The following is a 15843-nucleotide window of genomic DNA, read 5'->3' as shown; positions in this document are numbered from 1 at the left end:
GAAAAGCACAAACGGTTATTGCTCTTTGGTTATGTGCAGAAAAGAATGGGAAAATCGGTAGAAATGATTACTTGCCATCACATGCAGTACATCACACGCAGTGAAAATTCCCAAAACTGAAAAGCTGAAAAATTCTCAATCCTAGATGAATTTGATCTTTAACTGTTCTTCGTTGGATTTTACTTTTTATAGTAGCATTTAATGTTTGATTATTTTGTGCTGAATTGTTTATCAAACAACTCTGAAATAATGTCATTCTATCGTTTGTAGATTTAGATGGTTGAAAACTAAAATTATTGTTGATTTACATCCTTCCGATGAGCAATGAACTAGTTAGTATATTCAATCGCAAGGGGTTGGGAAATATGCATATACAAGAGCACTAAAATCCAGTAACAGTCAACATCCAAAGTGTCGGATGGAGGTGAAATAAATAAGGATGTATAAAGCCCTAAAAATGACCAAAGACACAAAAAGTATGGAATTGTTCAATTTTTGGGATGGCCCGTTTCTTCTGTATACCATAGAATATTTACATGGTAAAGAAAGTAAAATTAATGCATTAAAACAAACACAAACTAGCACTAAAACTAAACTACAAATTCTAGGAATAAATACATCATTTTGCTGTGTATTGAAATCGTCAGCTTTAAGACAGAGCTAGAAATTACGTCATTTCTCAACAAGAGTCAATACTAAGGTGAACTAATTAGCTATTACATAAAGTGAAATAAAAACAAATTAGTTTGACAGCTCGCGTTCGTGTCGTTGTTCAGTTTTATTGCTTATCTTCTCTCTCTCTTTTGTGTTAGCACTAAAATAGAACAACGCCACGAACAATATGAAATTGTGTTTTAGGATGACCCATCCCTTTTCTAGGGCGATGAAATAATAAAATGTACATAGAAATAAAAGATAAATGAAAGAAATAAAAACAAAGACAAACTACCACTAAAATTAGACTTTAAAATCGCTGCAAAAAATAAAACGTCTACATAATGAAATAATCAAATATCACATGGACCAATGAAAACGTCTGTTCTCAACTGAACTGAACTATCTAATAGTCATGTGAGATGGAAAAAGGGAACAGGTTAACTAACCATTATAATTACGCGGTTCATTAAGTCTTCATTCCGATGACGGGTCATTAAAAATATTTTGTACCAGAAGGTATGAAGCTTAATTGCTAGTGTAGAACTTCAATATACAATAATGAAGAAATAAGTATTGGTGTTGGCACACTGATTTTGACTGCGGATAACTCCGTTTACCTGATCGGGATATGGGGCTCACGGCGGATGTGACCGGTCAACAGGGGATGCTTACTCCTCCTAGGCACCTGATCCCACCTCTGGTGTGTCCAGGGGTCCGTGTTTGCCCAACTATCTATTTTGTATTGCTTGTAGGAGTTATGAGATTGATCACTGTTCGTTATCTTCACCTTGCATAATGACAAAGTGTAAAGAAATAAATCAGGGAACTAAGCATGAACTACATGAATTAGAAAAACATGGCAATATTGTCTGCTAATAATGGTGATCTCTACAAATATAGTTAGTAAACGGCAAATTCAAAGTACACAACAGAACAGAATTCAGTAATGGACGTCACCTTCCTGCACATTAACTTTCCACACGAGTAGGGTATTGAAGCTTGTAGAGAAATCTGGAATATGAGTTCCATTCGTAGACCTTCTGGAGATCTACACGAGGGATCCTAACTTGCTTGTTTGCAGCTCGGAGATCTCCAGTAGATCTCTTTCGTCTACTTCTCAAATAGCAAGTAGAGACTGGAGACGTACTGGTGATATCCTGGACCAGTTGTGGAGATGGCAAACAAATAGACCCTAACTGAGTAAATCAATTGTGGATTCTAAAACATTCCAAACAACTTTTAGTAAATTTGAAATGACAAAACTATTCAATGCTTTACACGACTAACGATAAATCAAAGACTAGGTTTTTTGACATCACAGACAGCTGCTATTTCAATAAAAATGAAACACGGAAATATTCATCAAAAATACTTTGTTAAACTCCACTACACTTTGATTCTACGCACAGGTACTCTGACGTTGATATAAAATATCAAACAGATGTTGATCACTGTTCGTTATCTTCACCTTTCATGCGAGAGTTGTTCATTGACACTGTGGTCTTCCAACAGCCTATTTGAATTCCCATGGGCCCGATTCGCACCCCGTTATTAGCTGACCTAACGAGTCTTTATATTCCTACGAGACAGAATTCATTCAAAAGATTCTGCAGATGAGAAGAATGTCTTACTATTACTATGGCCTTCAATTCGACACATGGAATATTGCTACGTAAATATTGCAAACCCTGTCACCGACCGATCCTACCGAATTCTTGGTGACACACACTGACACACGAACAACTGCAAATTCTGTGACAAACAATACGTAGGTGATAGTTGGAACCAACGTAGAATAATCACCGGTCTACCATTAAAACCAAAAGGTTAAGGAGCATTTTAATTTTACAGAACACTAATGGGAAGACGTGACGGTTTGGGTCGTTGACCATAACATTCACTGGACCGACGAGAAGAGGAAAAACAAACAAGGAGAGATTCTGGATGCATTGACTGACGTCATTCCGCCCCGGTGGTATGAATAAACTCAATGACTTCATCAGAATGAATTTGGCATAGCTTCCCCAAGGGTTTACTCAGTGTTGTTCTGTTCGTCTTACCCTTTCAGTTTGCCTTTCTATAAGAAGACCACCATTAGCAGGTAATCTTTCGATAATTTTCGATAATGTTCTAATTTATTTATTTTCTGTTTATTGATTGTTTTTTATAATAGTTATACTTAGTCCCCTGAGTTTTTTCTTTACACTTTATCATTATATTCAACACATTCTAATTTTCGTTACAGGGTTAGGGTCAGTTATTAAGGTTTATGCCACGATCCTGGTACTTCTAATGACCCGTATTTCTAATGACCCGTCATTATAATGATTAGTTAACCCGTTCTTTGCTTTCTACTTCATCTCGCATAACAGTTGATTAGTTCAGTTCAGTCTTGGGTCCCGTTGAGAACAGACGCCTTTTAATTGCTCCATGTGATACTTGATTTTTGCAATATGTAGCCGACGTTCTGTTTTTATCAGCTCTTGTAGTTTGGTTTTAGAGCTTGTTCGTATTTGTATTAACTTTTCATTTTTATGTAGATATTCTATCGTCCTGAAAAACTACGGGTCATCCAAAACAGTTCGAAAATTTCGTATTGTTCTTGTCGTTGGTCTCTCTTTTTTCATATCCCTTTTTATTTGACCTCGTATCTATTTTCAGATCCGATTATTTGAATATTTGAGTGTTGTTGATTATATTGCTTTAGACACCTCTCTCTCTCTCTCTCTCTCTCTCTCGGGGTGGTACGGGTCCGGATATTTCTCATTACCTGTTGTTGACAGTTCCTTATAACTGTAAACTTTGTTTCACCCCAAAATAGATGATAGCAATTAAAGGGTCACTAGAAGAACAACTGTTATTCATTGTACATTTATGATTATAGGGAGTCATTTCGGAATAACATTACAATGGCGATACAAGCTCATATAATTCCATCCGTACTTTAAAAATGTTATCTCATTATTTTGTCCTCATGTCACTTGATTCAAGCTATAATTTAAAGCTAACGACTCAAACCATATGCAACATAATTATTGTTTATTTCACCTAACAACTAAATTAGGGTTAAAATCAAGTCATATGTATCAGACAAAAACATATTTCTGGGTAGTGTAGATTTCGATACCATATAACATAGGCTGATTGAAAATCGAAATAAAAATCAGTCGAATCAAGTATTTGTTTTCTATGAACCACAGGTATGAAATGATTTCGGGGATGGGAGTTCCTTGTATTGATGGCCGTGTATTGTAGATAGTGTTAACATTTAAGGTCCTGTCTGTCGCATTTATATCATGAAGTATAGGGGTGCATATTCTGGGGGTTTCTGGTCTCAGTTTCATAGTCTACTGTGCAGAAAACCGACCACTAATGATAACACATGAACTTCACATCTACTTCTACATCGTCAACCTCTCATATTTATGTAGCAATATTCCATTGTCACCTGCATATGGTGTTTATATCTCTCAACTGATTCAATACGCAAGAGTTTGTTTTGCGTATGGTCTTTTTAAATCGAAGCGGGCTACTGACAAAGAAGTTGGTGGTGCAGGGGTTTCAACAGTCTCTATTGAAGTCAGCATTTCGCAAATTCTATGGTCGTTATAACGATCTAGATCATCAATACAACCTATTATTGAGTCAAATGCTGTCTGACGTGTTTCATACCGATTCATAGGTCGTTCTTGGAACAGATTACCCTGTTTACCTCGTCAAGATATAGGGCTCACGGCGGGTGTGACCGGTCGACAGGGGATGGTTACTCCTCCTACGCACTCGATCCCACATCTGGTATACCCAGAGGTCCATGCTTGCCCAACTATCTATTTTGTATTGCTTGCAGAAGTTATTAGATTGATCACTGTTCGTTATTTTTGCCAATCAAGAATGAGAGATAATCAATCAACTTGAGCAATGAGAAGTGACTTAGTATCATGCATATTTTTTTCTTCCCGCCCAGGACGGAACCATTTAGGTCCATTCAAAACGATGTCTTAGCAGGCTGTGACCTTCGTGTCGCAGGATGGTCACCAGGAATTACAATAAATATAAGATTTATACGTTAACTCGTGGGTTTTTTTTTTTTTTTTTTTACATTTAAGTAATAAGTAAATGTTCATCAGAATTTGAACCAAGTCCAAATGGAATTATATAAAAACAAATAAAGAACAATTTAATCGAACAAATTCATTATTTTGATGTAAAATAGTTTACAAATTGAATAAATTTATAAAGGAAACTAAAGTTCATTTAAAGGTCAATTTTGTACTTATTTTCTCTATTCTAAAGCAGTCCAGAAACATACATGGGCGATTCGTTAGAAGTAAAACGGCAGTTATAGATCAGTCTGCATCCGATATTCTCACAAGTGAGTGGCAGACAAAGAAAATTACAGACAAGCAGGCACAACCACGCACATGGTGACACACTACAGTACTGTACATAGTGTCAGACGAGAGGGGGAAATGGATAGATGTTAGAGATGTAGTACCCGAATCAGAGGCTGATGATATAGTATTGCATGAATTTGTAAGTTTTTCAATATACAAGAATTTTTTTATGAAAATAAAATTTACAAACTATGTAGATCTGTACCTAAATTGATCTGCGATCTTACCGATCCCGCCTTGTCGGTCATGAGCGAATCTCGCTCCTAACGTTCAATGTATCATTATTGAAGCATCATTTTGATTAAAAAGTGTTGTCTATATCATTGTTTTAAAAAAATCGCCAAAGTATACAGCGAATTTAATTCATTAAAAAGAATTCAAAGGGAAAGGGGGGTTTATCCCATCTAGAGAATTATGGCGCGCCATTCGTGTGCAAATTAGTTAAAACAAAAGATAGTTTTGTTGACTATATATACATGTATAAATATGTTTCTATTGGACTACTAGATCGATAATTTGTTTCTAATCAGTTCTGGAAAATTAAATTATTTTATAAAATTTTTATTTTAATTATTCCTTCAAAGTGTACTTGTCAAAAAGTTTTAATAATGTTAAAATCTTTTTTATAGGGTATTTAAAAAAAATCCTGATTAGAATTTCAGCATATATTTCATAAACAGTCATTTATGCACACATTCATATATAACAATTTGCATAAGAAATTCTTTTAGAGTTACAATTTGTTGAGCAAGGCATTAAAACATAATCCCTGGCTAGACAAAACTTAGAGTTAGTTGAAGTTGGTGTATTAGCAGTCTGGTGGTAAACCTAATAGTATATTCTGTTCTATTTTTAAGAATTTACAGTATTGATAGAAATTGAGTTCCAATGTTTGCTTTTTAGCTACATCTATTTGGTAACCACAGTGAGAGGGATGAGTTGTGCTATCATCATATGAAGAACCATACCAGGAAATGCAGATTTCTTCCTTATGGCCTCATGGAAGTTGACTGTTAAAACTAGTTTCTGGATAATAACTCAAGTACTTTGCATTCTATTCAAACCAAATTTGAACACATGGATACATACAAAGAAGGGAAGATGCCTATCAATTTTGGGATCAGAAGGTCAAAGATCAGGGTCACAGTGCATGGAAATGAGAAAATGCTGATGCGGGGGCATATGTTTTACACATTCTATAGTTATAAATGAATTAGTATTGAATGTATATATGCATATATTATTTATGTTTTATGATAATTTATCATATAATGAAATAAATATATAGAATTTGTAAATATGAATTGAAAAATACACATTTTATAACAAATCATATATTGTTATTGTTTAGAATGTATGCCCATGTAAGAAGGGGGTGGGGACAAAAATGGTTCAAATCTTTGTTCCAATGCACACTACCCCACACATTATTTTCATTTAAATTAAGCAAAAACATGATTCAAATCTACATTAGTAATTTCAGAAAAAGTTTGATACAGATATTCTCCCTAGGTTGAAATTTTTGATGAAATAGGTCTTCAAATTTGTGTGATATTTTATACAATTATGTTAATTAATACTTGATTTTTTGTAGAATTGGTGATATATTTTATGTAAAAGTTATTGAAATAATCAATTATGCTTAACTTTCATAAAATAAAAGAAAACCAAGATTAATCTGTCCTTAATATTTGTTTTATAGTGTGTTTTTTGTGAAAATTGGTGATTTTCATGAAAAATTAAGTTTCAGCAAAGGGGCAACTTTGAGGGGCTGTAAATCTTTAAAGTCCACACTAACATACTCTTTTTTTATGTTTTAAATGTCTTTCGGATAAAGATGTATCAGTTAAAATGGTTTATCAAAAAAGTTTGATACTTCTGAAAAAATTCAAACCAGGAGAGAACATCCTTAATTAGCAATAATATGATTTATTTAGTAGTTTCTATCAATTTTGACCAGGATCAGTACTTTTATTGCATTTATTTTTATAAAACCTACACGGTGCAGTAATAGGTATGTAGCTAAGAGGGAAGGTGGATGGCCTCAGATGAAATGTAGATTTTTAAGAAAATCAGACGTTTTTTATTGTGCACGGTATCGTACAGTACTCTGGTGGGGATTGGGTGGTGCAGATTTAGTCGAAATGACAGAAAATTCAACCAAGAAAGGGGCACCTGTTCAGAGCATGGTTTGTGCACTAACACAGTATGCATTGATTACATGCAATTGAGGGTCATGACTTATTAACTACACCAATATGAAATATTGACATAAAAGGAAAATATGATTTTCCAGTTGGCTTTCATAACCTGACTTTGATATACAGCCCCTACCTACACGTTTCTGAACACAAACACCCAGGCATTCTATGACTATATCATGAGGAAAGAAGATAAATTGTTGTCAGAAACTATTTTTTATCTAGACTTACTCGTAATTGAACTCATTATTATTTCTTGTGGTTTATGCTTTTTTTATTTTGAAATTAAAATCGAACAAGAAAAATGACTACGAAATAATTAATTTCACGTTCTGTCCCCGATAACCTTGGGGATGTTTCTTGTTTGCTACCTCGGAAAAACTTTCGGGGCATGTCGGTCTCATATCGAAAGAGCTAAGTGACATAAAGATAATTTTTAATGCTACATTACTTGAATTAATTAAGTTACAGAAGTTATAAATTAATAATTCATAGAAAATCAATGACACGGATTTCAGAGATTGGACATAAAAATTTCATTGGTAATTCCAAATAATAGATTTGAAAATACAATTTGTAATTAGAAATTAATCAGAGCATGTTGTCACACCATTATTAGTCCAAGTTATGAATAAGAGGTTCATCAGTCAAAACACTCACTTCGGATCTACTTATTAGAATTAGATATACATGTATGTATCGCTACCAAATATATATTGAAATGGGACAGAGTTGAACACTAAGACGTACAGGTTATATGAGAATGCTTTCAGATTACTCACTAATTTGCAATACACTGTTCTAATGTACAAGGTATTTGAAATAATTAAAATTATTGTTTAGCATGTGTTTTTATGGATGTTTTATTCGCACATTATCAATTAATGCATAGTCACATTTTGGCCAATTAACAATGATTGCTTTAAACGAACTTGATTAATGTTAAATGATTATGCATACGTACAATCTTGGCAAATCTTCCTGTTAAAAAGAGAGTAATCTTTTAAAGAATTGTTCATATGCAAGTATAGTTGTTGTAATCTTCGCCCACCTGTAAATTCAGCAGCCAATGGTGTGTGCAATCTTTACGACAAATTACTACGTTTTCTGTTTAATTCCTTTCCTGGAAAACGCATGGTCTCATATTTTGATCTTCATTCCCCGTATGCCCCGGAAGTTGATATATTTCTAGATATAAAGTAGTCAGTCTAATTCTAATTAAGATTATATATTTTGGAGCCATTGACAATGGCGAATCCAAAACATCTAATTCTGATGAAATTTGCCAGTTGGTTGATATGTAACCAGGCTTGGAGGTTATAAAACTTTTTGAGCACCTTTTCATACTCAAACTCAGTGCTCTGAATCGTACTCATACTCAACAGTAAAGGCTATAAAACTTTTATACAATCAATCTCACACTCAAATGGAGTACATGCTCAAGATTATTCAAGTATGCTTTGGAGCTTGCACAGATTTGTATTCAAAAACAAACATGACTGATTTTGAGTATGAGTACGGTAAAAGTTTTAAAGCGATCAGACCTGTTCTGAATACCGAAACGTAGCATGGTCAGCTCGCTTTGATGGGCAGTGACGGGATACTAACCTAGTTGCTCAGTTGTTACGTAGTAAAACACTTACCTGCAGATCCAGGGCTGCCTGGTTCGATGCTCTGTGTTGTCAGTTGTATTTTATCCCTTTTCCTTACCTGATGAATTTTTAAGAAGGGCAGACATGGCTCTTGATTGTGCACAGTGTCGAATTCCCCCAGTACTGTGATGGTGTGTAGATGGTGCGTATTTGCCCAAATGAGAACATCAAAACGAGAAAGAGGCACCTACTCGGAACATGTTTTATGCACCGGGACCAGCATGTACAGATTACATATAATTTAGGATCATAATTCATTGACTACACCAATATGAAATACAGGCATTGACATAAAAGGGAAACATGATTTTTCATTACTCTGTTATAATCTACCTTTGATGTATACCCCTTCACACATGTTTCAGAACCAAAACAACTGTCCCCTGCCACATAACATGAACCATATACAACCTAGTCATACATACCTCAAATGATACACGAAAGCAATACGTTACATCCCTCTTTCTATAAGAAAAGTAAATTTACATATGACTAGAATGTAACGAAACTAAAATGCTTTACAAAGTGTACTTGACTAAATGATTAAATGAATTTGTTTAAACAACATGTATCCCTAAATATAATGAACATGCACTAAAAATGACAAATACAAATACACACAAAAAACCCTGGCAGTGTCAAGTCCATACAAAGTCAATGTATCACAATTCTTCCATATTTTGATTTGTTGCTGAAAGTTCAGTCATACGGAAACGTGTGGATGTTCGCATTTAACATTAGATTAACGTGGTTCGTTTGTTGGATGGGCTTAAATCGACCGTTCGGTTTGGTCGGTATAATGAATATTAATGTTTTGTGATTGTGCACGGTGTCTAAATCCCCTCGCTCGGTACTGTGATGGGGATTGGGTGGTGCGGATTAACCCAAATGAGAGAAAATAAAAGCGAAAAATGGGCACCCATTCAGAGCATGTTTTGTGCACCAGCACCAGTTTATATGAAGTACATGTAATTTATAGTAATAATTTATTAACTACACCAATATGAAATACAAGAACTGACGTAAAAGGGAAACATGATTTTTTTTTCAGTACTCTGTCATAACCTGACTTTGATGTATAACCCTTACTCACATGTTTCTGAATGCAAACATCTACGTAGGCATGACTATGATGAAGAAACAAGAGAAGTCGTTATCAGAAACTCTTGTTTGTCTACACTTACTCGTGATCGAACTCATTATTATTTCTCATGGGTAATGTTTGGTTTTTTTGTACTTTGAAATTAAAATCGAACAAGAAAAATGACTACGAAATAATTAATTTCACTTTCTGTCCCCCGTAAACCGCCAGCATATTCCTTCTTTGCTACCTCGGAAATCGTTCGGAGGATGTTGATCTCATACCGAAAGAGGCAAGAAACATAAAGATAATTTTTAATGCTACATTACTTGAATTAATTAAGTTACAGAAGTTGTAAATTAATAATTCATAGAAAATCAATGACACGGATTTCAGAGATTTGACATAACAAATTCCAAGCTCATTAGTAATTCAAAATAATAGATTTAAAATTTGTAATTAGAATTTAATCAGAGCATGTTGTCACATCATATATTAGTCCAAGTTATGAATAAGAGGGTCATTTGTCAAAACACTCGCTTCAGATCTACTTATTAAAATTAGCTATACGTGTACGAAAGATGAAGCTACCGCTGTAACAAACAATGATCAAACTCATAACTCCTATAGGCCTTTCCGAAAACGTGAGTTATCTTTCCTTGATCCGGAACGTAGTGCGCTTGCGTAATTTCGTTTCAGACTTCCGGGTAGTATATTCAGAAAGCGTCATTAACAACACTACGGACGACAGTGCAAAATGCCACAGAGATATTGCTGTATTTGCAGCAACCACGCGAACAAATATGTTGACGGTAAAAAAAATTACAATGCACAGGTTTCCTTCAAACGATAAAGTAAGGAAAGTGTGGATAAAACGCTGCCATATGATTCGATCAGACTTCAACTTTAAGAATTACGATCAGACGAGGTTGTGTTCGGAACATTTTGTGGGCAAATGTGGACCAACTAAGGAACATCCAATACCAACTTTGTTCCCAACACGGATATTTAAATTATCAGTAAGTATACATTTGCTCAGATGTTTACTTTCCAATATTGGAAAAAGAGATAAACTAGCCTATGATGGCTTATATTGTTGAAACTAGTAATGTCAGAATGCGAGGAAATTTAAACTAGAGGCCTATAGGCTAGGCCTATAGATAATAATTTACCCTGACACATATAGATATATTACATGATATGATATTATATAATGTACTATAATTATATTATATTTAATATATTATTATAATATATTTTACCTGGCTGTTATAGAATATGATAGAATAGTATTTATTACCAAATCAGGGCCCAAATGGGCATAAACATGTAACATATATAACTGTTTATACAAGGAAAGACAATACACAGTGAAGAGTAATTCTTGGAAGAATACACTCATTAGTGGTATTTCAAGTTTTATATGTAAGCATTAATTATAGTACCCAGTTGATACATGTGTGTTATCCCTAATGCAATATATAATATGCCTGATACATCAACAAAAGTTGGTGCTAAAGGATATAAAACAGAAATTCACTTCAGCCTCATGTAGAATAAGCAGATACATAATATATAGATTAAATAGTAAATCGCATGTGTGAAATATATTAAACTGCAATGGACAGCAAGGGTAGTATAATATTCTTAATTGTGTTAATTAGTCCACTTCTGCCCAATGCAGAGTATATATCAGCATGCACATTAGAACAGCTTATTAACATAATAAAGCAATAAACTCGCAGTAAATGAGTCAATATATATATCCATACATGACTATGAAATTGTTTAACTAATGGTGCATATTGTTAATATTGTAGCGATGTACATCTGAACATAATCACAAAAAATATACCTGATATACTAACAAGAGACAGCAAGAGTTGGTACTAAAGGATATATCAAACAGAAATCCACTTCTGCCTCATGTAGAATTAACAGATACATAATGTATAGAGATAAACTATAAAGTTTGTATGTTGAACTGTAGGTGTAAATCACACTAAACTGCAATGAACAGCAAAAGACAGTGCTAAAAGATAGTATATTATTAGTTATATATGTTAATTTATCTGCCCATTAATGCATAATGAGTAACAACAACATGCAGTCCAACAACATAACATACTATGATGGTGGTTTTACTTTTAAAAAGTCAATATCCAAAAATAAGTGACTATATGAAATTCTTTAACTATACATCTGACTTATGAATTCAAATAATTTGCATAACACATCAATTATGAATATATCCTCACAGTTCATCAACCATAGAAATTAGTCATAGACATATTGTTAAAAAGATGACATTTCAGTGATATTGTGGACAAGAGATTAATTCTTGATAGATTATGTCATCCGGACAACATAAATGCATTTCATCTTCTACCTCTTTTAATTTAAAATTGGGACGCAGTCTCTCCTCTCTTGATATTCCATAGTGTCTACCCCTCTCAATCATCATAATGTCTACCTCTCTCAATAATCAGATTGTGTGAAGCAATTCGAAATTTTGTCAAGAACTGTCTTTTCTCAAATTTTCTTAAGATTAATAAGTATAAGGTTGATCTAGCCCAACATTTTGTTTCATTGTGCAGTAAGTGTCCAACTTCCCAGAGGTATTTTATCAATTGTTCCCTTCTTTGATACCACTTTTCATGAAAATATGAATTAAGAATGTGTTTACAGTGATATTTAAAGGATGGTGCAGTTGATTTCAGATAGGATTTTAACTGAGGAAGTATAGTTGTTTGAAATTATCAATGGAACCAAACCATTATGATTTATTTTTGTTAAAGTTGGATATTGAGGCAGAGTCTGCAGCTTTTAATAGAGGAAATGTGTCATCTAGGTTCTCTAACCAGTAATTCAAAATATGCTGAACAATGTTGAAACTCATAGGGTGTCTGCCTAATTCAGAAAGAACAGCAAATTTTGTACTTTTGTTATTCACACCTAATAAAAATCTACAAAGTTTGTAATGTAGTTTCTCACAAAGTGATTTTGAATATAATTCGTCCAAAGCAATTGTATGGAGCGCCAAATTAACATAAACTCAAATAATTGAAGATGTCTTCAATTATTTGAAGATATCATCAATTCAATTATTGCACTCTTTAAAGTAGTTCCACCCTCCTGTGACATCATAGATTTTTCAAAATCAATCATTTTTTAGATTTATGCTTGATATTACCATAGATTTTGTTGGAGTCTTTTTCAATGATAATAGTAAAACATCTTGCTAAACATAAAAAATTCAAAAGTCTAAGTTATATATAAATAACCAATAATATGTTTCAAAATAATGAATCCAAGGGCAATAACTCTGTTTTTATTGAATCCTTTATCAAGTTCATTATGTGATAGATTTTGCTTATTTTTTATAGATTTTTGAATAGATTTGTAAAGTACCAGTTTCATGAAACTATTATGAATACTATTATATCATTTTAACCAGTTTTTGTGAAATTTTAATGATGCTGTTGAAAGAAATATTGCAATTTTCTGACATTGATATATGATTTTGTATATGCATGTCTGGCATTTTAAAAAGTGTGATGACATATATATCTTATTTGATAATTTATTAGTTTTCACTCAAATGAATTGAAATAGATACACATTTAAAACTTTTATCAGATGATAATGCGAGTATGGAGTTACCTTAACTGAATTAATGCGTGCATTAAATCAATTATTGCTCTCATCAATTGAATTAATGTGCACTTCAATTCAATTATTGCTCTCATCGATTAAATTAATGAGCGCATCAATTCAGCTGAAGAATTAATGCTATCATCAATTCATGCAAATATATATATATATATGGAAAGTCTTCAGATAAGGGCCAAGGTGACTCAGGTGAGCGATGTGGCCCATGGACTTCTTGTATAGATATTCATATTGACTGTATGTAAGGTTTAGTTTTCACAAATGAATGAAATACATGTAATGAACTTAGAACTTAGTGTTCTTAAATCTTTTGTAGAGAATGGATGCTTCAGAGTCAACATCAGATGCTTCTTATCAGAACAAGGAAGAATCCATGGATACTAGTACTGAGATTGAATCCGTGCAGACGGCTGACACCAGCTTGCATACAACTGGAGCCTCTGAATATGCATCTCTAGATATGCATGACTATTTCGGTAGTGAATTCACCACTGTTACCAGTGATTTTGTTCATGTTAACAAATGTACACAAACTGTTTTCGCAGTGTCTCAAGATCAAAGCGTACAGACCAACAAAATGAGTACAGAATTGAAAAATAATTTCTGCCAGACAGATTCAAACAAGTGTGATTTTTTATGTCAAGCTTCAAAACCCGATATAGTGTTTGAGGATATACAGGAATCAGATGAGAAGATTATGTTTTACACAGGAATTCCAAACAAAGGTACATTTAATTTACTGTTCAATGAGATTGTTGTCCCATATCACAGAACTCAAACAGATACCGTTAAGAACTGTGGGGGGAGACCAAGATGTCTGCGAATAATAGACGAGTTCCTCCTCGTGCTTATGAGACTTCGACTTGGACTTCTCATAGAAGATTTGAGTGACAGATTTCACATCTCCAGATCAACATGTGCAACAATCATTAACACTTGGATTGACTTTTTATCCGTGAATCTTTCTTTTCTCATATCTTGGCCTGACAAAGAAACAAATGATAGAACAATGCCAGTCGATTTTCAAATGAAATACCCAAACTGTCGTGCCATTATTGACTGTACAGATTTTTTTACAGAAACTCCACAATCTCTTTCAAACAAGTCCCTCATGTTTTCACACTACAAATCACACTCGACATGGAAAGCACTTCTAGCAATTAATCCCCGAGGAGTTATTACATTTGTCTCAGATTTGTGGGGTGGCAGCATTAGTGATAAACAATTATTTAAGAAATGTGGAATTTTAGATTATCTAGAGGCTGGAGATCAAGTTATGGTTGACAAAGGCTTTTTAATTTCTGATTTAACAACCCCTAAAGGTGTTGAAATTATCATACCACCATTCAAACGCAATGGAAGATTTAGTAGACGAGAAGTGGAGGAAACACGTCGAATTGCAAATTTGAGAATTCACGTAGAAAGAGCCAATGAGCGTGTGAAAAACTTTCGAATTTTACAAGGAACAATGCCTATTACCTTGGCTAAAGTTGCTAGTAAAACTTTCAAAATTTGTGTTGCTCTCTCAAATCTGCAACCTCCTCTGGTTCTCAGATGATTGAAATACATTATTCTGAGATTCATGTACGACTTTTCAAACAATTTTTAGGTAATATTGTGTATCATTTTCAACCAGCAGTACATTATAAGTTTTCTTTGACTACATGAATGAATGTCATTTTGAGAAATATATATGTATGTGGATGTTAGGAAACTACTAGTATACAAATATTTCCAATGAATTGGATTGTGTTCTACTATATCATCATGTATCACAGAAAGGATCAATCCAATACTTGTATATAATTTAAATTGTTCAAATGTGATAAATCTGCTTTTATCAAACAAACATTGTTTTGTTGTATTTATTTCATTTGCAACAACAAGTGGGGATCAAATAATTATGTAAAATAATGAAATTGAAAATATGTTTGTGCTTCTTTTTAATTTGCATTCAGTCAGTCTTTATTAAACAGACATTTTGATCTTCGAACTCGAGATGAGAACAGCTCTGGAATTACTGCATATTTGTAGAATTTCTCCAATTTGATAACTACTTCATTCCAGAATAGATCATGATAATAAATTCTTTCAACTGAGTGGTCAATTAAAGTCCAAACAACAAAATCACACCATTTTCTACCAGATATAGCTAACTGGCCCTGAATTTGGTAGTAATAATTGTG

At 33.5% G+C, this 15843-nt stretch overlaps 1 protein-coding gene across 1 annotated transcript; it reads left to right on the top strand.

Moving 5' to 3' along the window:
• The first annotated feature begins 10626 nt into the window (after positions 1 to 10626).
• Positions 10627 to 15506, top strand: LOC130047976 (uncharacterized). Its single transcript, XM_056143806.1, has 2 exons — positions 10627 to 11004; positions 13974 to 15506. Exons 1-2 carry the CDS (start codon positions 10789 to 10791, stop codon positions 15213 to 15215), a joined length of 1458 nt encoding a protein of 485 aa, XP_055999781.1. The 5' UTR covers positions 10627 to 10788; the 3' UTR covers positions 15216 to 15506.
• The last annotated feature ends 337 nt before the right edge of the window (positions 15507 to 15843 follow it).

Source organism: Ostrea edulis, chromosome 7 (assembly GCF_947568905.1).
Source record: "Ostrea edulis chromosome 7, xbOstEdul1.1, whole genome shotgun sequence".
NCBI classification, from domain to species: Eukaryota; Metazoa; Mollusca; class Bivalvia; order Ostreida; family Ostreidae; genus Ostrea; species Ostrea edulis.
This window is presented reverse-complemented; position numbering and strand designations above follow the sequence as displayed.